The 24,797-nt window shown below is 38.5% G+C and overlaps 3 protein-coding genes across 12 annotated transcripts in view; 2 read left to right on the plus strand and 1 right to left on the minus strand.

Moving 5' to 3' along the window:
* LOC110835000 (cAMP-dependent protein kinase catalytic subunit PRKX) overlaps positions 1-24,797 on the minus strand; it is a 29,583-nt gene that overhangs the window by 2,626 nt on the left and 2,160 nt on the right. For 3 of the 10 annotated variants that reach the window (XM_087349927.1, XM_087349934.1, XM_087349933.1), the window contains 3 exons: positions 24,600-24,744; positions 23,360-23,483; positions 1,526-2,190 (listed from right to left, as the gene is read on the minus strand). In XM_087349927.1, coding sequence (XP_087206053.1) covers positions 23,442-23,483; positions 24,600-24,744 — 187 coding nt within the window. In that variant the 3' untranslated portion in view covers positions 1,526-2,190; positions 23,360-23,441. Of the gene's footprint in view, positions 1-1,525; positions 2,191-8,229; positions 8,426-10,107; positions 11,890-20,920; positions 21,212-22,035; positions 23,484-24,599; positions 24,745-24,797 lie in introns of those variants that run through there. The other 7 variants (XM_087349929.1, XM_087349931.1, XM_022074789.2 and 4 more) reach the window with 5 other exon arrangements.
* Positions 4,118-6,393, plus strand: LOC110834998 (cuticle protein 19-like). Its single transcript, XM_022074788.2, has 3 exons — positions 4,118-4,207; positions 5,291-5,398; positions 5,825-6,393. The coding sequence occupies exons 1-3, from the start codon at positions 4,193-4,195 to the stop codon at positions 6,053-6,055; spliced, it is 354 nt and encodes a 117-aa protein (XP_021930480.1). The 5' UTR covers positions 4,118-4,192; the 3' UTR covers positions 6,056-6,393.
* Positions 9,993-15,580, plus strand: LOC110834997 (cuticle protein 18.6). Its single transcript, XM_022074787.2, has 4 exons — positions 9,993-10,086; positions 11,602-11,874; positions 14,007-14,232; positions 15,151-15,580. The coding sequence occupies exons 1-4, from the start codon at positions 10,072-10,074 to the stop codon at positions 15,213-15,215; spliced, it is 579 nt and encodes a 192-aa protein (XP_021930479.2). The 5' UTR covers positions 9,993-10,071; the 3' UTR covers positions 15,216-15,580.

Genomic DNA, 24,797 nt, shown 5'->3' on the forward strand with positions numbered 1-24,797 from the left:
GACTTTAAACAATTAAAGAATGTGGGGGGTAAACTGAGGATAACCACAACATATGACAACTAGAAATGCCGCTCTAGACAATGATTATGGAATGTAAGTAACGGAGCCGGTCTGCTCCGCAGGTAGCCCTTGATTTACGCCGGGGATGCGTTCCTGGACGAACCGGCGTAATAGGAATCGGCGTAAATTGAAACTCTTTTATAATGTAAATCAATGGGAAGTCAATGACATGCGTTCCCAGCACCAAAACATTGACGAGTAATATAATGGCATTACATTTAAAGCTCTGAAATAACGTAAATAAAATAAAGGGAATTTAAAAAATATATTTTATACACTTACAATCGGCAATTCGTTGGTCCCCGCGATTGACTGCGATTCTTTCATGTGACTGATGTGTACAGTCATCTCTGCTGTTATGCGATAGTTGCATTCATGTATGACGCGGACCTAAAGAAAATCGCGTAGTAAAAATAACCCCGGTACCTCCGTAGAGATTAAATTAGTCCTTTGAAAGTTTAAAGCGCCAGGAATGAAACTGCATAAGAGCAAATTCGCATATGCAAAAGTTTGAATTTCACAAACAGCTTTTACCGATTCATCGAGCTCATTGGAGCAAATTCGCGTTAACGAAATATACGTAATTGCAGAGGTGACTGTATTTATAATTTTTATTATAAATCAGCGATGTAAGAATTACGATTTAGTATAAGAATCAGTACGACATATATTGTAAAACGTTATAAATAATAGTAAAGTATATTTTTTCGCTTTTTGATTTACTGGTTTCAAAATCGGCGTTATTCTGAATAGGCGCAAATTGAACCGGCACAAATCGAGGGATACCTGTATTTCAAAGATGCATGGAACAGCTTACTCTATTGCCAGGAACAGCGTTCCGCAACAGGAGTATTTTTATAAGAAATATTGTTTTCACACATTATACTTGGAAGAAGGCAAAATCTTATCTTGTCGCAGTTAGAATTCGTAATACACAAGCAAACAAAAGTTCACAATTGACGGTTTTATCCAACACGTATTACTTATCTATACAATTTCGTACAACCTTTTCATGAGACGAAACTTTGTTTTGTGCCGCATGTCTGGCAAATTAAGGTGTGCAATGGGTAAAGAATTTGACGGAATACTGCCCCAATAGGGTCATTACGAAAAAAGGTGCGACCATCTTAGTAATTATGATAGTGATCCTGTATAAAAGATATCGAAAGTCGCAGTTTCATATTCGTGAGATAATGGGTTCAAATCTCAGCTCTGACACCACCTATCAGGTCCGAGGGCTTTCGTAGTTTTCCTCAGTCCCTCATAAAATATGCCAGGGCACTATCTCAGACAATGCCACGACCGATTCCTTTCACATTCTGTCTAATGCATTACTTATTAATCATCTTACCACTCAACGCCATATGATCTGAGCTACTGACAACTTATTTGAATAAGCCATAAACAGAAAATAAATATATTAAGAGACAGGAATCTACACAGTTCCAGGCGTTTGCCATTTTACCGGAATGACTTGCAAATGTCACACGTCACAGAGAAATGTTGCCGGACCGGTCTGCGTTCCTCCAGGTGACGGGCCAATTCGCGATGTCTGCCACTGAGACACCCCGCGTGTCGGGAACGTGCTCGGAGAAAGGCACGAAATCCATAAGAGACAGACGAGACAGTACCACTCTATAACGCAGCAAACTTTCAGTTTTATATCAATACTCGTACTTTGTGGGCAAATGTTAAGTGTAAGTAATCTTTGATAAGGCGAAACTTTGATAAACAGCGCTACCGAAAAACAAAGTTCAACGCCCTAAACTTTAAAGCCCTACCAGTGATTTGAGTCCGATGAAATATCTAACTATATGAAACAGGATAATTCTTTAGAAGCTATGGAATTTTAGTGGGAATGCTTTAAGGGAAGAGACTCCTAAAAGACTTTGGCATAGACGGAAGGGCAAAAGGAAATGTGGTATTAAGTTCTGGATTGGATCCATACGGCCAAGAACAGAAACCCGTGGCGGATCCCTGAGATCAGGTTAATAAAACTTGGGGTTACATAAAAGCCGGAGAATTTGACTACGTACCTTCTCAAGGAGCTCCTTTCAAGAACTGTGACAGTTGAAGTTAACTGGAAATAGTAGATACAAACACGTTCGAAGCACAACATCACTAGTGATTCTGAAACAGAAATGACGTTATACCAAACAGAAAGCAACTGTAAAGTGTATTTGTATGTAGAAGGTTCCCGGGTTAAATCTCGAAACAGTGGTATCAATTCAGACTTAGGATTCTCGTGGTTGTCACGAAACACTGAAGATGAGCACGGAATGTCATAATATATTACAAAATTCCACGGTCGATTATTCTGCGTTCTTTATAATTCACCGTCGCAGGAGCACAGGCAGATAGAGTGCTACATTTTCAGATCTTGGCACCAAGAACAGATTTCATGGTCCAACCGCTTTCACACGTACCGAAACGCATCTAATAAGGATACAGCCATTCGTGAAATTTTCCGAATTCTCTTTCCTTAGCAACTTGCCTGAAACAAACTCCACAGTTTTAATTCTCTTTGGCTGTTTCCCCCTTTATCCTTATTCATCACTAAGTAAATATTTTACTTTTGTGTGTGAATTGAGGTTTTCACAGCGCCCTGATGACGGAGGCAGTATGACCTCTGAAACGTTGGTAAACATCTACCATACTACACGGCGCAACAACCCAGAAGACTGAAATCTTCATTTTACTTTTAGTCGCACTTTGCAAATGCTTAGCGGAACTTCTCCACTACTTTAACAATATAGCGAAGCTGTTATTGTCCCAGTGTGATGGTGCGTCGCCCAAGCCAAGAAAACGTTTCTTTTTGTAAAATTACGCGTACATCAAAATAAATTCGAACAGACAAAGTCTAATGTGTAAGTCGGCTCTCTGCGACCGATTACTCATTATTTTCGCATTTACTCTCCACATCTTTCCTAAATCCGCAACGTTTGGGACGAACCAAGCATTTGTGAAAGAAATTTTAAGCATGGGCTTCATATAATTAATATAAAAATGTATAACAGATATTCACATGTGTGTGATTCACTTCCCGAAACGTTTGTATCTACGTACGAGTCCATAAGGCGTCACAATCCAACATCTACTTCGCATGCGTAACTAATTCCATGAAGAAGAGTCCTACTTCAGACGCTAGTTATATCAACTGTCATCAAGAAATTGTCGAACAGACAGACAGTGGACCCTAACTGAACAACATTCATCAGGTCCAAACCGTTACACACTTTCTTTAAGATCCATTTTATATTATTCCTCCACCTACGAATACGAATAGGTCTTTAAATTAATTATCTATTCTATTCAGATTTTTCGACCTAAACCTTTGCATCCATTTCTCATCCTATGCGTCCTACACGCCTCTTTCATCCATATTCGTAGATTTTGTCACTACGTATTTGTCTTCATCCTCCAGCTCCCTCTCTATTTTAGGTCCAAATATTCCCCTCAGCGTCCTCTTCTCCAACACCCTCAATCTATTTGCATGCTCTTCTATTTGAGTGACATGTGTTACACCCATACAGAGACAATAGGCAAAAACTGCTGTGCCATACATTTTAATCTTTAGGTTCTTGTAAATAAGTTATGATAGAATTGTATCCAATGACGTTTTGTAAAACAATTTGTCTCTTTCAACTATAAAACATATAGATCTACTTTACATTTAACTCTTTTTCGAGTTTTTCAATAAACTGGTATAAAAATGTAATAATACATTGAAGATAAATAAATATATATAATACAGTTATAAATGTAGTATTTGCAACTCATTACGAGGTAGAAAGGAAAGGTGTTGGCAATTTTATATAATCGAACAATTTAGAATCTTAAGTGTACATGTTCCACGTATGCAACCCCCTACACACTAATTACATTCTCCACGCTCTGTGACTACACCCAGTTTCAACTCATTAACTTTGTCTACGAGCTAGGCTCTAAAAAATAAAATATATGTTAACTGAAAGACGGAAATGTATGTAAACTACATGCAAACCGAAACACGGTAGTTACTCAGACAGCGTGTTGTGCAGTCCACCTCTCACGGAACTCGGCAACATATATAAACAGAAGACTGTCCTGTAATTGTCACATTCAGTCGGCAATACTTGGTTCCAGCAGCACCATGTCTATTCATACGGTAAGCTAAAAAAAAAAACTTTTCTTGAGTAAATGCAATGGTGGGCTCTATTGAATGGCGATTGTGGTCTTCTGGGTTTTACTACTGCGTAGTCTTTCATGTGGTTGCCAGCATTACAGACGGAGGCGGCAGGTTCCTACGAAACCTACAAGACTAATTACATGATGACAGAATCCTGAAGACCAACATCGACACCTTAACCGCCGTGACAACCTCACATCTTGGAATAAGAAGTGACAAACATTAAGCTGGATATTTGTTGAGTTTGAGGTTCTCACGGCGGTGAGTACGAGCGTGGCTGACTTATCGGTTGTAACAACGTGTACTTTGATGGAGGTATCAAGAACCTCTGCAACGCTGGTACATTTCTACCAGATTACACGGCGCTACAACCTAGAAGACATTCATTTTCATAAGCTGGATTAAAATAATCTTCAACACACTCGATACAGAATCCAAACAAATAAATTATTTATAAGCTAAGAAATACAGTCAGGTATAAGGGATTGATTCTTGCTTATTTCACAACGCTTTTCAACTCCCTAGGATGTTCAGAATGAAATGGCTTGATTATTCACGAATCATGTATTGAAGATGATACTGAAGTAAGCGCGTTGTGATCTATTCAAGAACGCTATCCCGAAATTTGACTGTATAGACCAAGTAAAACCACAAAATGCCTCAGGATAAACAGTCCTCGATTATAAACTTAAAGCTAGGAATGTTAACTACTTGACCAATACGTTCGGTACGATACAGGAAACAACCATCATATTTTAAAAATCACCAGATTTCTGAGTCTCGGCACATTTGGTTCAAGCTAACGGTTTGTTGTAAGATTTGAGGTTTTCACAGGGGTGAGTATAAATATTTCTGTCTTCGGGGTTGTTGCGCTGTGTAGACTGGTCGGTGTTAACCAACGTTTCTGAGGTCATACTACCTCCGTCATCAGGGTTTGTTAATTTCACGGAGAAACGAACGCGAGTCATCATACATTCTTTCTGAGACCACTTTCCTTGCGACCAAATCCACTGCCTACTATACAAAATTCACAGGGTTTCAGCAGGACTACTTTGTCTGCAGGTCTCTGTAACGCTAGCGTTCCTGACTGCAGTGACGTTTGCGCAGTATCACCACGCTGTGGAACAAAATCAACTTCCTGTCGAACATCACATAGAAGAATACCACCACGTAAGTACTACGACACGGCACACTCGAAAACTTTGTACCACTAGGGTGCCAAAGCGCAGACGGGGGGATTCTATTAAAAGAGAATTTTTGCTAATGGAATGGATTAATATGGCTGTAGAACTTCTACCATCGACATACATATCTCGGCCCTTCTTACTTCATTGTTAATGTCGCTCGAAATCTTTCCTGCTACTGTAAAAAACAAAGAAATTGCTCGAATGCCTAATCAAAACACCGTGTGTTACTGTATAGAGGGCGTGTAGATAACGCTGTGCCACTTCTTCAGCAGATATAGATTTCACGCTTCGTGTACTTTAGCTAGGTATTCGTTGAATAAAGAGCTGGGTAGACCCCGGGGTCTGTCTGGAGATTGTTATAATTGTATAAGTATAAATAGACACCTAAAATTATGACCATTCCTTTCAGGCACACCCCAAGTACGAATTCAAATACGGGGTGAAGGACGAACACACACACGACATCAAGGAGCAGGCAGAGAAACGTGACGGCGACAAAGTCGAAGGCTACTACAAGTTGGTTGAACCTGATGGCACCACTCGCACGGTCCACTACACTTCTGACAAACACACCGGGTTCCACGCTCAGGTCGTGAGGTCCGGACACGCCATTCATCCTATTCAACAGCATCACAACTAATAGATCATCAGAACACATCTATAATTCCAGCACGGTTGTTTTCTCATTTTATCATAAAGTTTCAGTGTTTTCTCATTTGTAATTTCAATGCGTCATTTCATTTCGACCGTTTACCAAATAGTATAACAAGTATCTGAACTTGTCACCGGGATTCTTGGCCGTTTCTTTACAATGGTAATGAGTATGACTAAGCCTCCGTTGTAAAATAAATAAATCGTTAATGCAGGCCTCGCCGTACTTAGGGCACTTCGTGACTTCCTATAATTGTTCCATCATTCATCAGTCAGAATTGTTGTATGTTTGAATTGTTGGCCTTGTAATAAAATTGTTGAAGTTAATTATTTTTCTCTTTTTCTCCTTCTTATAAAAGCATTGGCAGCTTTAAAATTCACTCACAGTTCAACACGGTCACCAACTTTGAACATCATATTGAAATTAGCAACACCATTGAAGTAGTTACAAGTCGCTGAAATGGATAAGAAATTATTTGCCTTTTTATGGAACTAAATAGTTCATTACAGTATTCACAACAATTCATCATTGGATCATACACTGAGCCAGATGAATCCATTATGTCCTATTTCTTTAAGATCCTGAAAAATACACAAATTTCTGTACAAATGTATAGAGATTTTATCATTGGGCATACGTTCAAATTCATGTCCTGAAACGCACAAATTTAATGTTCATCTTTAATGGAAAAATTTACAGCCTATCACAACCGATCTCATTTGCTGTAAGTCAATACGCCTTAAGTCAGATACGTGTTAGCAGTAGCGGTAATTCGATGAAGTCCAAATTCGAATTTGCTTGATCTAACTCAATTTGTGTTAGCTAAAGATTATTTCAGAAACACCGTGTAATTGCTTTTGGAAATGAAACTTGAGATACACGAAATGTAATCTCCATCAGCTCAACAACTGTTGTATTAAGGGTACATATTTCCTTCACTTTTAACACGTGATTTATGAAAATTATTTTAGCTTTCTGGAAATGTCTTCGCTAGGCCTATGTATTAACGGACGATATCGACATTAAATTTCGTCAGAAGCTTCGCAAGGGCTCCATGCCAAGAAATTGAAAGTGTTGAAAAATAAGTCGTCTGCTGACCTGGCTTTCCTGCCGAGTGTTACAAAACAAATAATTAGTCAAACGTCCATTACAGGTACACTCAAACAGCAAACAAGAGGTTTCGTTTAGAAACAAGACGAAAATAAACAATTAAATAGTGGTCGTCTGTTGATCGGTCATGATGTAATGATGTACGACAGACAAAGAGCAATCTTAAGCGAAGTTCAAAGCCTGAACTTCATACATCAAAATCAGCAGGATGAAGTACTAATTTTATGCACTAAACTTGCAATACTTTTCAATTAATTCTGCAATATCGATCTGTGTCCGTGTTACCTCAGTGCGATGACATACGTCCGTGAATATGCAGAAAGCATTAAAAGTCGTTTGGCTGTCAAACACAAACACAACACACTGGAAATCTTAACAAGTGCACACTGAAAATAAAACAGATGGACATCAAACCAGTAAAACCACACGTAACAAAAGCAAAGAGGGTAACAAACAAAGATATTAAATTCAGAGAAATTATACATCAAATGGTCAAATGGAGTTAACGCTGCAAGATTTCAGGCTCTCACGGCGACAGGTATCTTCTGAAATATTTCGACGTGTAGTATGGTAGATATTGACCAGAGTTTCAGAAGAGCTTACTGCCTCCATCATCAGTATAACGATCTGTATGTATCTAACAGACTATACGGTGCAACATCCCAGAAGACACACATCTTCACGGATTTAACAGATTTGGGAATAAAGGACCGGGTATAATAACGCTTCAAAACTGAAAATAGCAGTAAAATAATTAAAATGTATGACCATCGGAAAGTAGGTCTATGAGTAAAATTTTTACTCACAAAACGGAGTGGAAGCACATGGCAATTAATAGCGAGGTTTCCTGCTTGATTGGCATTCCGAAGTTTTCTGAACAGCCGACAAGCTTCTCTGAGGTTCTTAAACCTTCAAAATCCCTCTGGGACTTAAACGTACCAACTAATTTAATAGTAAACTCTGCGTTTTGTACAGTTCATGGACAAACCTCTCTTACGTGGGACATGACAATAATACAGGTCTGCACATCCCTAACTGGGTCGCCATTTTACCTGCGAATTTTTCTAATTCTCTCTTCTGCACATATGTTTGACCACATGCCCAGGATAACTCGCTCCATGAAGCAATCGGTCTTCTTCAGTAGCGACAGTAGCCCAGCCAGTCAAGAAATCCCGTCTTACAAAACACCACGACTCCGGTCCCTATCACGAGTCAAACAAATCAAGCCCATGTCCTTCAATCCAATTCCTGTAAAATCGATTATAATATTATATTCACATGTATGATAATGTCTTCTAAGTGGCCTCATCCCTTCACATGTTCGTAAAAATATGTTATTACACTTATCATCTCCATGTGTGCTGCATGCCAAGCCCATCTCATTTGTCTATGTTTCATCATCTTAATAATATTGTATAAAGAATGAAAATTATGAATCATCTCGCCGAGCAATTTTATTCAGCCTTCTTTCAGTTTGTCCTCTCAGGTCCAGAAATTCTCTTCAGCACCCTCTTTCAAATTCGTCTTCTTCCCTTAACAAGAGACACCAAGTTCCACATCGATATCAGACAGGAAAACAATTGATTCTGAAGCTAATTGTGGCAGGAATTCCTTAAATTTAATCTGCTTCTAATTTCCTCACAAATGCAATTTTTTGTTTACTGCCGTTCCCAAACACTTTGACGTAGTGCATTTTCAAAGGATTTATTACGTGTGCTTAATTTTTGTTTTATCCTACAATTTCATGATGGACATAACTGAGGTTCCTCTGTGGTTATCGGTCTCCTAACATCTAATAATGCTTCTGCTTTCTTCCTTTGTGGCATCGATTTCGTCCAATAATTTACACAAATAGGGCAGACTAGAAGCTGATGTGTCCAATTCAGATCAGCGGATCCACTAGAATTTTTCAAAAGTGTCAGTCAAATACAGAGGCGCGTTAGTAAATTGTTGACGGCCGTCGTACTTCATCTTTTATAATTTGAAATCACAGATAGCAACACAGCACATACTTTCATCAAAGTGAAGCTATTATATTAGTGAGAAATATTTTTTCAAACTGTCAGTCACAGTAGTTCAAAATGGCGCATTTTAAGTGGAAAAATAAAGGCACTGCCTTGTCCCAAAACGGTATTTACAACCAATTAGATTTCATAATTTTTATATTTGTAAAAAATTGCCTTCTAGGGTTCAAAAAATACAATTCTTGCATTTATTTTTTATTTCCACTTGTACGAATAAAAGAAAACACAATAGTCTGTTTCGTAGGCGACGCTTTTGGCAGAAGGACGTATTGGATCTGATAATGGTTCCATAAAAAGAAGTTAGTGGAATTTGTCGATACTTCTGTTATGGACTAATTCAGTATTACTAAAATCATCGCTTGACGGAACAAGACTTCAACTTTCTAAGTTCTTTGCTGACGTCTCTTAAACGTAATCAGCACACTTAAACAAATGTAACGTTCAGTTGAACGTTATTTTAATTCCTAAACGGATCGTTTAAACCGTAAACTTCTGTATTTTTTCGCAGTATTCGTATTGTGAGATAGGAATTTCTGAAAATTCCGAATAATTTAGTGCAATGTAGGCAAGGATCCTATTCTACTGTATTTATTAGCTTCAAAGAATGATGGGCTAAATAATGGTTAATAGTGAAAACCAATTTATTGTGTTCTGTCATGTTCTCTGAAGCGAAACATTGGATCCATTTGTAATGTAAGACAATGGGCGCCTTCGCGTCATGGATTACATTTCTAAATGCACCCTACCAAGTTCTCATGCTCGCAAGGTGGTATATAACGCATCAGCGATTTTGTAAAGGCATCAGTTTCGTCTTGTACTTCATTCAGCAATCAAGACCTCTAGAATTATTTCATCGGACTTCACTGTAAAATGGCTACAATAACGGTAAATGGAAGTTACACCAAGTGTCAAAAATACACGCAATTGAATTTATTAAAATTTATTAAAATAACATTTATATTCTTATGCTTATTCCTGTAAATTACATATTAAAATGTGATGACGAACATACACTCCAACAAACGGGTCTGCGAATAATTCGGCTGCTTTTATTTTAATGACAATCTGTGTGAAAAATTATACAATTAGGAGAGCGCACAATTAGTCGAAAATTATATGTAGTCATATAAATGGGTATCAAAGAAATACAGTTTAAAGACTTTAAAATACATTTTACGGAATACGCGACCTTAACAAAAGAGACATTAGCGATTTTCACTCAGCTCCAATCAATATAATAAGACTTGCAAATTGCCCCGATCATCACATAATATGGGTCGTTTAATGCAGTGGTATTCAACCTGGGGTACGCGAAGATATCTTAGGGGGTATGTGAAATTTAAATATATATATAAATATATATATATATTATTTTATGATAAATACTGAATAATCAGGGCCAGATTTAGGGTTAGCCACAGGAGAACCAGACGGAAGGACATTCGATTTGGGAGATTATATACTATGTATTACTTGAATTATACACCAACAACTTTGGGGGTACAAAGTTAAAGAGAAATTATATCTGGGGGTACGCGAACAAAAAAGGTTGAATACCACTGGTTTAATATATTGGGCAAAGCAATAGTTAAGAAAAGCTCCGCCCACATATGCTTCGACATGCGTGTAGGTTTCTTTAGGGTGAAACCGCGTGATTCATGACTGCCGTTATTACGTCATATGAGTGGAAAGGTTTAGCTCTAAACTTCTATGCAACTACAACCGACGGTTTATCTACAGATTCATTACAAATTCCGACGAATCAGTTACCCGACAAGCTGCTATGATCATTACCTAACGCAACTCGCCTAACTGTGGCAGCCACGTCAAATAACAATAAAATAATACGATTTTAAGTACAGCTGTGCATTTTGAACAACACTACCAATAACAGTGCGCGTAATTTGTTCTTATAGTAAGGGAATTTGAGAACAAGGTAATGAGGAGAATTTTGGGTATCAGGGAGAGGAAGTAATAGCGAGTGCAGAAAAATACATTGTTTGGAGCTTCATAATTTACAAGGCCTACTGTTTTTAAAACATTGTTAGAGTGATCAAATCAAGAAGTATGTAAATGGGCAAAGCATATAATACGCATGGGAGAAGTAACGGATGCCTTTAATATTATAGTCAAAAAACCCGAATTAAAGATATTACTTACAAGGCATAGGAACAGATGGGAGGATAATATTAAAATTCATCTTGTAAATAAATGCAGTGTGAGAACGTGGACTGGATTCATTTGGCTCAGGATAGTAACCAATGGCGTGCTATTTTTAACAGGGCAACAAACTTTCATGTTCCATAAAAGGCGGAAAACTTCGAAACGATCTGCATAAGCTTAAGTAGACATAATGTTTATTTCAAAGTGCTATTATTATTTACACTTTTCTCTTTTCAGATGTTAACAGCCTTACTGCTGACAGCCCACTTGTGGCAGAACGTTAAGGCCGGAATTTACCCCGTGGCTGGTAAAGAGACTGGAAACACCTACGCTTATTTCAATGGACCTGTAGCCACCCCCGCAAAACCGGTTATTCTAAATTCGGTGGGAAGCGGAAGCGGTGCTGGAAGCCTTGGACGTTTCGGAGTAGCTGGCGTACGTAGCACTGCTGGAGGACTTGGTGTCGCAGGAGTTGCAGGGGCACCTGAAGGACTTTCTGTTGACTATTCCGTAAGCAAAATAACCCTGCGGTGACAAAATCATATAGACCAATTGCAGATATCTTCGCCTGTTCTAAATCACTTGAGGCACGCTAATACATGTAGGATGTGAGATAAATTTTCATGCCCATACAAAAACATGAACACAATTTACGTAGCTGTAAATTAGACAACATTTTGAGGTACGTGATTTCATAATTACATAAAAACATGAACGTAATTCGCGGTATAGAAAACCTCCAACACTTTTAGGTCTTGCAGTTTTTAAGTAAAACATTATGCCTGTGGGTTTGTATTGCAATGCCAATGCAGAATATGTGGAATATTTATTTTTGTCAACACCATAAGTACATTTTTTAACTTCACAGGCGTATGTAAAACGTAGTCTAGTTAGAGATACTCTCTCCAAATACAAATTCTTAACAATACCATTCTAGGACGTCTTATTTATTTCTGTGCCTCCAAAGACTAAGAAAGCTAAAATATTTATGTCAGCAGAATGATTAATTTATTTGGTATAATTCAACTTTTTGGACTCCCACGAAACCTACTTTGCCACCTGATTAATTTGCTTCCTAATTTTCCAGTCGCTGGATTCAATGTTAGCATGCTTGCTTTTCTAGTCCCTTCCTGCAGAAGAAATTGAACATTACTCCAAGAAATTTAAAAATTACTGCGATTGTGGTCACAGAATTTAAATTTGCTGAGCAACATGGAACTAACTATGAAGCATTTAAAAAAGAAGTATCAGTATTGTAATTATTTATTTTGTTTTAGAAAGTAAAAAAAAAGCTGTCAGGCTACACGCCATGTAGGCGCTTGAGGGGAGATGAGGTACAGAATCACGATCCGGCCGTGCTTTACTCCCAGAAAGGGACCCCTGTATCCAGTGGACAGGAGCATGGGTGGGCCCCAGAGCCGGTCTGAGCACATAGACCAGAATAAAATCCTCTGCCCCTGCAGGGAATCAAACCCCTGTCATCTAGTTCGTAGTCAGTTACTATACTGAGAAACCCCAGCTCGTAGGTAGTTACTAATAGGTGATATTATTGTCATTTATTACTTATAATGGCCCCGAGTTTCAAAGTTTATATTTAAATGCGCCAACACCAACAATAATTCAATTTCTGTACTTTTTACGAAATATTATCAAGGAGGACGGGAAGGGGGAGATCATGTAGGGGAAGTGACAAATGAATACAAACTTGAGATTTCAAGTTCTCATGGCGGCGAGTATGAAGATGGCTGTCTTCTGAGACACTGCGCCGTGTAGTCTAGTAGAAGTTTATTGGCGTGTCAGAGGTTCTTATTGCCTCCTTATGATGGAAGCAGAAACCACCCGTGAAATTTTGTAAACTTCTACCAGACTACACTGTGAACTATTCCAGAAGGTAGTCATCTTAACGTAAATAGAATTTTAGCCGGAAAGGAAGACATCACTTTGAGAAGTAGACGGATCTTAACAATATAAGATATGAGGGTGACAACTGGATACAATTTGCTCAGGATTCCTTCGAATTCCAACAAAGAGTGGGAAATTTCTTAACCAGTTATGCTCCGTAGAATGTCACAAAGACGATACTACTGTCTATATCAATAGCTCAGTCTACATAACGATGAATTATAGGATTGTTAATGAAATACAAACTCAAAAGGATACGGAACGAACCTATTGTCGCCATATTTTAACGTACTATCCCAGAACTTGCCTAGAAGAGCGAAGGAAATCCAATAAAATTTCAAATTAGCATAATCTGTCTTCGAGACGAGATTTAAACAACACACTTCACGAATAGGATCAGTGCTACCAACTCGGTCGCGATGCTCGTGAGCTTATAATAACGCGGAAAATAAATACTACTTGCGAGATCTGAGGTCCTCACAGCGATAAAGACGTCGATCTTGGTCTTTGGGTCGTAAGGCTGTGTGAACTAAGGCCCATAAAAATGTGCTCTCTCAATTTTCAGTGCTGGAAAAGCCTACATACAGTTACAACGTAGAATTCCAATATCGATACGTTCCTACTTTTCAGTTACTCACTCAAAACATTTTTCAGAGAAATAAACAGTGTAAGTCCTGCAGCTGCAACAGAAAGTTATATAGGCCTATTATGACAATTATAGATTGTAAATTGTCTTGTAGGCCTATCCAAGCTACAAGTATGGTTACCGTGTAGCGGACGTACGCACTGGGGATACTCACTCGCAGCAAGAGGCACGTGACGGAGATACCGTAGTGGGCCAATACTCGGTCCAGGAACCGGACGGCAACGTGAGAACAGTCAAGTACGTCGCAGACAACAATGGCTTTCAGGCTCAAGTACACAATACGGCGAAAAACAACAATCCTGGTACTTATGTTGTCCGTGGTAAGTGACACTAGGTACCATCTGGGATTCAGCGCATCGTTGTTAAAAATTGTAACTAATGTTTCGAGAATAAACACTAACTTGTACACGAACACTTTTCTTAGCAGAAATCAAATACATCTTTTGAAAGTTCTGTGTAAACTGAAACTTGTGCTTGTTATGGGGTAAGTACTTTCTCCATTGTGTCTTGCATGTTCTTCCCTACCAACTGGAATGCTCGAACAACTTAAGTAAAACATATATTGACCATTTTAATTAAAATAAGCGAGGCAGCAAAACAGACATTTCTCTGACTTTGCCATAGCAACAAAAGAATTGAAAACTCAGTTCCTACCTTAAATGAAACACAACGTGTCACCATTACAAAGGTCTTTAGGTTAATGCCGCGTGAGTAACAATATTCTACCAAGAAAATTCTCTTAAGTATAAACCTGTCAGACCTAAGTGAAAAGCCTCCACACTTTCTCGTAAAACTCCCAAAAAAAATTTCATGAAAATTCATTTAATCATTTTGAAGTTACATGCATACAGCCAGACGAAAAGAATAAAGCGACTTTCATTAGCGCTGCGCAGAGCTACAAACGGGCTGCCTCAATTCAGCATAATCTACATTCAACGTTAAATATAGTTACTCAGGTACTTAACAAATTCCCCACCTGTTATGGAATCCGAAGAAAAATTACCATGTCTAAAAGAGATCGTCACTGGATTATATAACTATACAGGGCGAGTCAGAAGTATGTTTACAAACTCTGTGTGCATGTTGCAGGATCAAGAATAAGTAAATATGTTCCTATGAACATGGGCTCGCAAATGTTTCATTTTCGAAATAATAGCCAAACATAAGTTTCAATGAATTGACTTTACATCAAAGTGAATCCAGCTTCCAGCAAATATTTTCAATTAACGTTTCGGCAGGAATTGTTGACGACATGCTTATTGGTCCACACATGCTTCCATCGCGTCTAAGAGGACCTTCATAACGGCGATTCTTAAGAAGACACTTACCACGTCTCCCTGAAGATGTACCACTGAATACAAGAAGACAAATGTGGTTTATGCACGACAGAGCCCGGACACACTTCTCCCATCGCGTCAGATATCATTTCAATGAACAGTACCCTCATCGATGGATTGGGCGTGGTGGCCCAGTAGCATGGCCACCGAGGTCACCGGACCTAACTCCATTGGACTTTTATCTATGGGGTCACTTGAAGTCCGTCGTCAGTCTTGTGTACGTCGTGCTCATGCATGTGTGGAGAATGGAGGAACAACCTTCGAGCATCTGTTATAAAGAAACTTCCGTCCTTATACTTGGCAATAAAGGCATATACTGAAACTTATTTTTGGCTATTATTTCAAAAATGCAACATTTGCGACCCCATGTTCATACGAACATTTTTTTCATATTTTTGATCCTGGAACACGCACACGAAGTTTGTAAACATACTTCTGAATGTGTTTTTTTACGATGGGGTGAAATTATGTCTGCGTGGAACTGCGGCCGCTAACGGGCCCAGTGTCTGTCCCCCGGATGATACATGATTGAATATGAAGGAGTGGTGGAAGGATATTGACAGGAAAAAACCGAAGGACTCGGAGAAAGACCTGTTCCAGCGCACTTTCTCCGCCACAAATCCCACAAGGACTGACCTGGCGCGAAATCACACCTCTACTGTGAGAACTTGGTGAGTAACCGGCTGAGTTATGACACAGCTCAACACACAGCGTGATAACATGTAAAACTTAAGGATATTTCAAATATAGTAGCTTCTGCAATTAAAAGGCACCAGTAAATTCAATAATACGAATAGTGACAAATATTTTTATTAGATAACCTACCTACATATTATAAAATGTCTATGTGGTTAAAGCTTTATATTTGATAATTTTGAAAATAACATACAAAGTGTCGCATATATTCGTATTTTAAGGCTCTGCATAGAATATCTAACAGATTCTGAAGACACAATTTTAAATCAAATAGAGGTAGGCGTTGGTAAAGAACAAGAGAAAGCTGTTGAAGGTAAATGATGCTACGTAGTGCGGATGTTCAGTGCTTCTGTATTCTTTGTTATGCCTCTTGAATAATGCATTAAAGTCTCTTGAGCCGGCCTTTTCTCAAACGTTTGCCATGGATATACAGGGCAACCGCAAACAATGCTGTGCATTAACCGACTAAGCGCCAATTGCTGATTTCAGCCTTTACACAAACATTGTGATTAAGTACAGTCAAGTTTGAAAAAGGTATTATGGGATTAGACGTTATGAAGGAAAAGAGAAAGAAACAAAGAAAGAATGAAAGGAAAGAAGGAAGTCCTCCTGTAATACGAAATAAACACTGAAGATTTGGTAAAGGTGCAGTGAACAACATAAGAAATTAAAGCCACTGACCATTCACTCTGTACATAAACATTTCTACTCAATCGAATTATGCCAATATAAGGAAAAATAAGAACAGAAGGTAAAGGTTGAGGTGACAGCCCACTTAAACGAATGGTGGGGTTTGGATAAAATATGATTTTGTACACCTCCCCCCACACACTCATACTTAAAGAAAGGGGCACAAGTTGCAACTTGACACCAGAATAAAATTTGTTTTTAAAAGAGGAAAACATACGATAAGGTTTTAAACATGTAACCTGAAAATTATATTTGCCGAAATTTTATGCATTCAAACTAGAAGTATAAAAGATCAAATTATCTATTCAAAAAGAAAAGTTGATTACATCCTCTGTATTTCCACTATCCAGATATGTAAATCCAACTTAAAGGTGAGCTAGCCACAAAACACTTTTGGCATACTGAATGTGCTCCTTATATAAAACAGTACTGAATCTAAGCAGGTTGCCATCTGGACACTCGCACCAACCAGTGTAATGAAAGGCACCTGACTTCTAACGTGTCCGCAAATACATACTGAGATGTTCCTAAGTATTTTGGAAACGCCTCTACCTATACAAACGCATAAAGACGCGGACAAACATCTATGCCTTGAGTGGGACTCGAACCCACGGTCCCAACGGCCAGGAGCACGAGGTTCATGCCTCAGACCGCGTGGCCGGCACAATGGATAATAATTATGCTAATTTAAAGAATGGCATTAATAAATAATGCAACAAACATACCCGATAAACATTAACGAAATCTCGATCAAGGATTATACAGTGTTTTAAATACAAATCTTACAGTTACACGTGCTGTTACAGGAGGAAGGAAATACAGAAACGTGGAAGGAACCTATGCATCATAAACATGGAGACATTAATTACTTAAACAAAATTACATGAAACATTTATACATATATATACACGGAGCTAAGAGCTGCCAAAGATAAGTGGCCTAATAAAATATAAATATAAAACAAAGACAGTGGAATAAATTTTACATGAAAAATACAGCGCTATTAAATGGATTAAACAAACATTGAAACAAGATAATTTAGTGATAAAAAATTTAAAAAAGACAAAACGTTCGTTAGATAGTGGGAAATAAAATTTTAATGAAAAGTCATACAGATGACAGAACTTTGAGAATTGTTTGAAAGCAAGTGAAATAAGAAACAACAGCAAAAAATGTTTTCACATTTGAATCTAAAAACATCCAGTCTAGTTCTAAAAAGCCACACAGATCAGAGAAGCAACATTGTACAGAAAACCAAAGATACCAGAAGGGAAATAACGATAATGCTAAATCCAAGTACAGTAGATTCCGATTAATTGGGTTATCGGTTAATTGGGGCGATCATTTATTTGGCACAAATCTTAAAGAACAAAAACAAATCGAGCAAATAACCGGAATTTGCTTCGCTTATTTGGGACACCATGCCATTTAATCGGAACAATGAATGCTAGATGGTGCGCTTGTGGCGTGGAGGAGTCAGTGAGTCATCGCTGATTCACTCAGTAATGAACACGTGATTCTGCTTGCGAGCAATAAGCAGCATGACCATTCAGAACTACTTTGCTCGCTGTGGTTTTAAGAATTCAGGCTTGAAAATGCCAGATACGACCGAGAGTAAAAATGACGCCATTTTGGAAGTGCAACACGTCAAATACTGCAAAGAGTTCGGATGCATCGACAACAGTCTTCAATGTTACAATGAAAATTAAGATTATGAGGACGCAATTCTTGAACAAATTGCAGCAAAAAACCAAGACACCAGAAACCCGGAAAGTTATGAGGACGACACACCTGACCTTGAGCGAGTACTAACCAGGATGCCGGGAAATTTGCTGCTGGATTACGACGCTACTTCATGCAGGAAGGCAATGAAGGCAGTGCACTAGATACCTGGGCTTATTTTGTTCAGTTGCAGTCAAACAAGAGAACACGGCAGGGTACACTCGATAAATTCCTCCAACATCATTAAAAGTTGAGAACTACATACATGCATGTTTGATACATTAAATTGAAATTGTTTTTAGCGTAAATACTTTTCTCTTACCTATACCATTTGTTTCAGAATTAATTTACAGTATTTTTGTTGCTTAATAAATCATCTCAATAAACGGGACTTTGTGTTTTGTTTTAAACCTCTTTAACTCTTTACGCGGAACTTCTCATAATTGGGGCAGCCGCTTAATTGGGCCAAAGTGTTCTAATCCAGATGTGTTCCAATTAACCGGAATAGACTGTATAAGCATAATTTAACGATAATAAAGGTCTCATTGCATTAAAACGGCATGCCACACTTTAAACAAAAAAGTTTTTCACTCTGTAGTATACTTCTTTACCCGAGGGTACCGTGATAGATGTGTCATTTAATGGCCGAGATTTCTAACGAGTCCCATTTCCCAAACAATTTTGCATGCATTTAACTGTGACAGACTATGACAAGCCACCGCCAAAACTTTGTGACAGATAATTTTGCTGTGCATGCAACATTATCACAACTTTTAAATCGAAAAGCTGTACTACAATGTTTTTACAAGTTTAAGGTATAGTTATATTTATAACTGAGGAAAAATATACGGTTGACAAACAATATTATCTGTAGTGTTTATGAGGTCCAGAATTTAACGGAAATTAATAAACCTCTGAAGTAAATTTTAGACAATGTTTCTTCAATACATTAGGAAAAGGCACATGACATTGCATTTGATATATATATATATATATATATATATATACCTACGTCATAATTCTGACACTTATATAGCATATTTCTTCAAATTTACAGACCAGTCATACTGAAATCCAGTGAGTCCCAAAAGTACTGCAACCAGAATATTAAGATTCAAATAATTTATTAGTGTGAGAGGATAATACATTCATAAAGAAATTTTAATTACTCATCGTGTTTGTTTCTGAATACTATTTCTGAACTCATTTAAACAAATACAACACGTGCACTTCCCGGATGGTGCTGAACCAAATAAGTCAACCATTCTTCGACTTAACAGTCTACACGGAAGGGAGTCCACTAATGATTTCCGATGAACGGGTTTGGTTATGTGTACAACAGGATGCAGGACAATTTCAGCATGTGTTGAAATTACATTCCAATTGGTTTGTGGAAATTGTAGGAGACTGTAGAATTAGCACTGGTCTCTTGTTTTATGAACGGAACTTGGCCTGCGCAGGAGACTATTTTGGGGGTAGGAAATTGTGAAGCGTAATCAACTGGGGAAAGGGGGGGTTGAGACATAGTGGCTGCGCATTCACTATCACGAGACGCGGAAACGATGCAGCAATACCCAGACTTTTTGACGTTGTTCCACTAGACCAGGGGTCGGCAAACATTTTTTTCTAAAGGTCCAAATAGTAAATATTTTAGGCTCTGCGGGCCAAGAGGCAAACTCGAGGATATTTATATAGGTAAACCTACTTATGTAACAAGAAAAAACGAGGTTTTAACAAATTTATTGAACAAAATGAAACGTAATAATAATAAGTAGACTACAATTGTTTGAAATACAGCTCTACTATTGAGAAGAATGGAATTGCCTGTTTATGAGATGACATTTCACCAAACTGAGGTTTAAATTCAGTACTCCCCATCTTCAAAATTGATTGCAAATGTGCATCCGTTAATGCTGATCTGTATTAAGATTTTACATATTTCATCTTTGAAAGTGTCTTTTCACACAGGTAGGCGCTGCCAAATACAGATATAAATCCCTGAGCATATGATCTTAACTGACCGTATTCATTGCTTGGAAGACATTTATAGAATTCTTTCTCTCAACTACTCAACTCGGCCGTTTCGTTATAGCTCGCACTTTGAAATTTCAAAGAATTTAAATATGTAAAATCCGTTCTTAGCTCGCGGGCCATATAAAAAGAGGCGGCGGGCCGGATTTGGCCTGCGGGCCGTAGTTTACCGACCCCTGCACTAGACCTTCGCATGTAATATATATATATATAATGTTCACTATACCGAAATGTTGTGTATGCGCCTGAGAACTGGCCTTTTTAATTTCAGTAGCAAACAATATTGTTAAAATCTCAAAAACTGAACCTGTCTTGTACGTATCAATCATCAAATTTATCCATACAACCACTGAACGGTGTGTTAGATTTTAACACGTTTTCAGCGAAGCCGTAAACCAAGGACCACCGTAAAGTAACAGGAGAGATCAATTTATTCTAATTACCACCAACAAAACCTATACATACATCTACATTTGGAACAAAAAAGAGCAGAACCATGGAGGCAATATGCGAGATTTCTCTCCATAATTACTTTGATGAGAGGCGCGTTCTTCCGTAGATGACCAAAGATGCACGACTTAACCGTCACATTTGATAATGTTGAGGTTTCTTCAAACGAAAGCCGTTCGATTCTACGCGAATGTGTTGAGTCCGTTAGGGCACACCGATGACACGCCACCCGTTGGAACCCTCAGCAAAGAATCCCCTTGGCTGCTGTTGGAACGAGTGCACCACCGCTGCGTGGACATTGTGACCCAACCCAACCCGAACGCACGGCCCTTTGGATCTCTCTTGAGACGAGCCGACACGTGTATCTGAAACGCTAGAATTTAACCATGTCACACACTGCTTCCGTTAGCTCTAACATACCCGTTCTGGTACACAAGTCAAGGTCGATTGCCGGTGTGTCATACCCATAAACACGTGATCTGCGACAGTTCGTATTCCCTGTCAGAACCTCGAACTGATTTTATTTGGACAACCCCTGAATAGGTACTTTGTCTCTTTCGTCCGGGATGTTTTTCAGTGTCAGGTTTGGGGTTCTCACATTCGTGAAGATGACATCTTCTCGATTGTGACACCGTGCAGACTAACCATAAGAACCTCATCATCAATTGTAACGTTGGTGACTGAAAATCGTCACTCGAAGAGGGTAAGTTGTCCTCCTTGTACTTTATCAGGCGTCCATAAGCTTCGTGCGAACCAGCTAGCTACTGGAAGCATTGTGCAAGTTTACTACAGGTCTCTTTTTGTATGGGGCTTGGTTATTCGCATATCCCCAGTATTATATTAATGACAGAGCAGTATCAAAATCCTATCAGTGGCCATGGTAAAAACTCGCGCATGCTCAGTCAGTTACGCGCGTAGTTTCCGTGACTTGCCGAAACACTTTCGTTTTCACCTGGAACCTTCACATCTGCATCTGCTCAAGAACCCTTCCAAACGGTTGCCTTACGCAAGATCCAGCTCTGCGATGGTTGGGTTTTCTTAAATTTTAATTCTGTTACATACTACTTTAATGTATTTTATTTACTTTACGTGGTGAATAACTACTTTGTGGTCTCACGTCTTGAAATATCGGAAGAGTAAAGTTACTTCTTTTTACCAAAAAAGTCTTTAATGTACAACTGGTTTGTCAAAACTTACGTTTTAGGCCAAACAGAGCCCTTTCCACGTTCAAAATGCCTTTCTCGTCACGTTCACTAATATTACGCGCATAAAAGAACGACTTCACTTTTGCCAATGCTTCGGTAAAACTCGGCACAGCTTCGGGCTCGCATTCGTCGTCTTCCACTTCCTCACCACTCCCACCCCCTTCGCGAACAATAACAGGAAGAATGGAAATACTATTACTGCCGAACTCAACGAAACGTAGCTGTAGAAGACACGAGATGAACCAGAAGAATGAAAAGTGCCGCCCGCCTTTCCTTTGTACTTAAAATAAAAGCATTTGTGAAGAAATTCACACTGCACATGCCATCTGGCATCGCTGGAACGAAATATGAGTGCACCCTAATTAAACTCGTAAAATTTCTGACATTGGGCACCGCCATTCGCTCCAACTATCACCCCTGCACCGCTGACCCCTCATTCCAAAAGAATCTGTGCTGGTTGGGCAACATAACAGGTTACCACCACTGTGTATTCCAAAAACATTGTGCGTCTTTCGGTATTAATTTATCTCAAAACCCAGCATTTTAATTTCTCAGAAACGATCATTGCGGGAAAATTGTGGGCCGGGATTAAGATTTTTGAACGATCGATGTGATAAAACGATAGTTCGAGGAACGATAGAAGCGGGAAAATGTAACATTATTTTATATGGGATGTATCCGGGACCGAACAAAACGGACGATGCATCCGGGAAAACGATAGTTCCGGGAACGATGGATAGAGGTTTCACTGTAGTTTGTTTGTTTGCTTATTTTATGAGAAGATAGCTGTAACTTAGAAATGACATGTAAACTCTTGTCACTGCTTTGGCACAGAGAACTCATTCTTATATTTTGTTGCAGGCAATTAAATTGTACTCCATGTGTTTGTAACATTGCCACTATGATAAAGCGGTTCCATTATTTCAGATCAACTTATCTTAATAAAGACAAACAGAAAGGCATTTACTTTCTTCAGTCACAATAAACATTTCTAGTAGTTGACAACCCCCAATGTTACTATTATCTTTGTCTGCAGTCTGGAATGATGATCATTACTGTGACAAATCCTGCATTTTATGTTCATACAACTTCTTCATGAATGTTTAAGTTGACTGCATGCATGATACCAGAGTTACAGAGCACAAAAACCAGCTAAGACATAAGGACAATCACAAAATTCTTAATCACTGCAAGACCTTGGTGGCAGTAGAGCCCTCAGCTTCCAACACCTGTAGCAAAGGCAGTAGAAGCACCCAAAATAAAGCCCCTCCTCATGCACCGTGTACTAAAACATCACACAAAATAACTGTTCTGACCTTGGAAGTCATGTCACAATCCTGGGATTTAGCAGAGGATGGAAGATGGTGATTATCTTCGGCGCCGAGAAAGATGACATCATCAAGAGGCAGCTTTTTGCGTCATATCAGCCCAGTTGATGTTCTGAAAATGAAACACAAGCATTAATGGCACTGACCACAATACTGACTGCAAAGCAGAAGGAAGGACATCTTATTTGAACAGACACTTGAATTGTCGAGACAAACCAAGGATTTTGAAATTAACTTTCAGTGTGGCTATAAATGGTCTCTGCTGTAAGTTATTTAACAATAGTGCAGATTGCTGGGAGGGGTGTTTGAGAATGTGCACAGATTCTAAGCAAGTTATTAGCAAATCTCATCTGTCAATAATTTGAAATAACTTGTGATTTCAGTTTGCTTATTCAATCATAGATGATGATTGTTGAACAAGTCTTGTATTCGGGATGGTTGTTGAATTCGGAGTGGAGCTAAGTCCTACTCAAGGAGAGTTAGAGGTATCCTTGCATCTTCCAGAATCTAAGTCTAAGTGAAGAAGAATTTACAACTGAAAAATAAGTTGTAGTGCACAGTAGCACTAACTAGAGTGTGGAGTCAAAAGAATTCCCCCACATTGCTCACAACATGAGTATTTATATGTTTCATCTTAGGTGTTGGCCAAAGGAGTGGGAATTGTAGCAATATGCACATGGGGGTGACACAGTAGGATTACACAAAGGCAACGTATGACTAACAGTGTAAGTTAATTCTTAAAGCTTGGGAACAAACTCCAAGTATGTGTGTACTAGAAATGTCAAGTAACCTTCGTTCCCCTCATGTGATAATTCCTCATTAAATCACATCCTTTAGTCATAACCTAAGAACAGAACCTCTTTACTATACAAAATATTGTAATAAAATAAAATTTATACTTTTAATTACATGATCTTATATATCTTATTATAAATTTATGCAAATTCTATGCAAGCTTGTTATTGTCAACCTATAAAACAAATTCTGTCAGTGTTATGACATTTCTAACAGACAAGCATTTCTGCTCATGATGTAAACCACATGTTTCACTTATTGAAATTTTAAAATAATAAAGTCATACAGAAGCAAGTGTCGAAAGTCTCATAATGTGTGGTTTCTAAGACAACCCTCGATTTTCTTAATATATGTTAAATGGACAAGACACAGTTCAAAACTGAAATATTTATATGCAGTACTGTGCTAGAAAAGACATGGAGACAGAACTCACGTTGAAGAATTGATGCCTCTTGATGTCCTCGGCACCATTCTTCCTTCCACCTAAACGTGGGTCCTTCTGTAACAACTGTGTGATGAATTCTGCCACTTCTGCAGAAAACTCTCTAGGCATCTCTGGGTTCTCTGTCAGAATTCGGCTGTAAAGGAAAAAGGCAATTCTTGTATTTCTATACAAAAACATACATATTAA

Source organism: Zootermopsis nevadensis, unplaced genomic scaffold (genome assembly GCF_977971745.1).
Source record: "Zootermopsis nevadensis isolate Lab colony 2312 unplaced genomic scaffold, Znev_1.0 Znev_ptg000016l, whole genome shotgun sequence".
Lineage (NCBI taxonomy): Eukaryota > Metazoa > Arthropoda > Insecta > Blattodea > Termopsidae > Zootermopsis > Zootermopsis nevadensis.

Bases quoted from the DNA above. Each gene is read 5' to 3' on its own strand.
- LOC110834997 (XM_022074787.2), top strand. The intron at 11,875-14,006 runs GTAAGCAAAATA...ATTGTCTTGTAG, and splicing joins GACTTTCTGTTGACTATTCC to GCCTATCCAAGCTACAAGTA. The intron at 14,233-15,150 runs GTAAGTGACACT...ACGTTTCGGCAG, and splicing joins TGGTACTTATGTTGTCCGTG to GAATTGTTGACGACATGCTT.
- LOC110834998 (XM_022074788.2), top strand. The intron at 5,399-5,824 runs GTAAGTACTACG...CATTCCTTTCAG, and splicing joins ACATAGAAGAATACCACCAC to GCACACCCCAAGTACGAATT.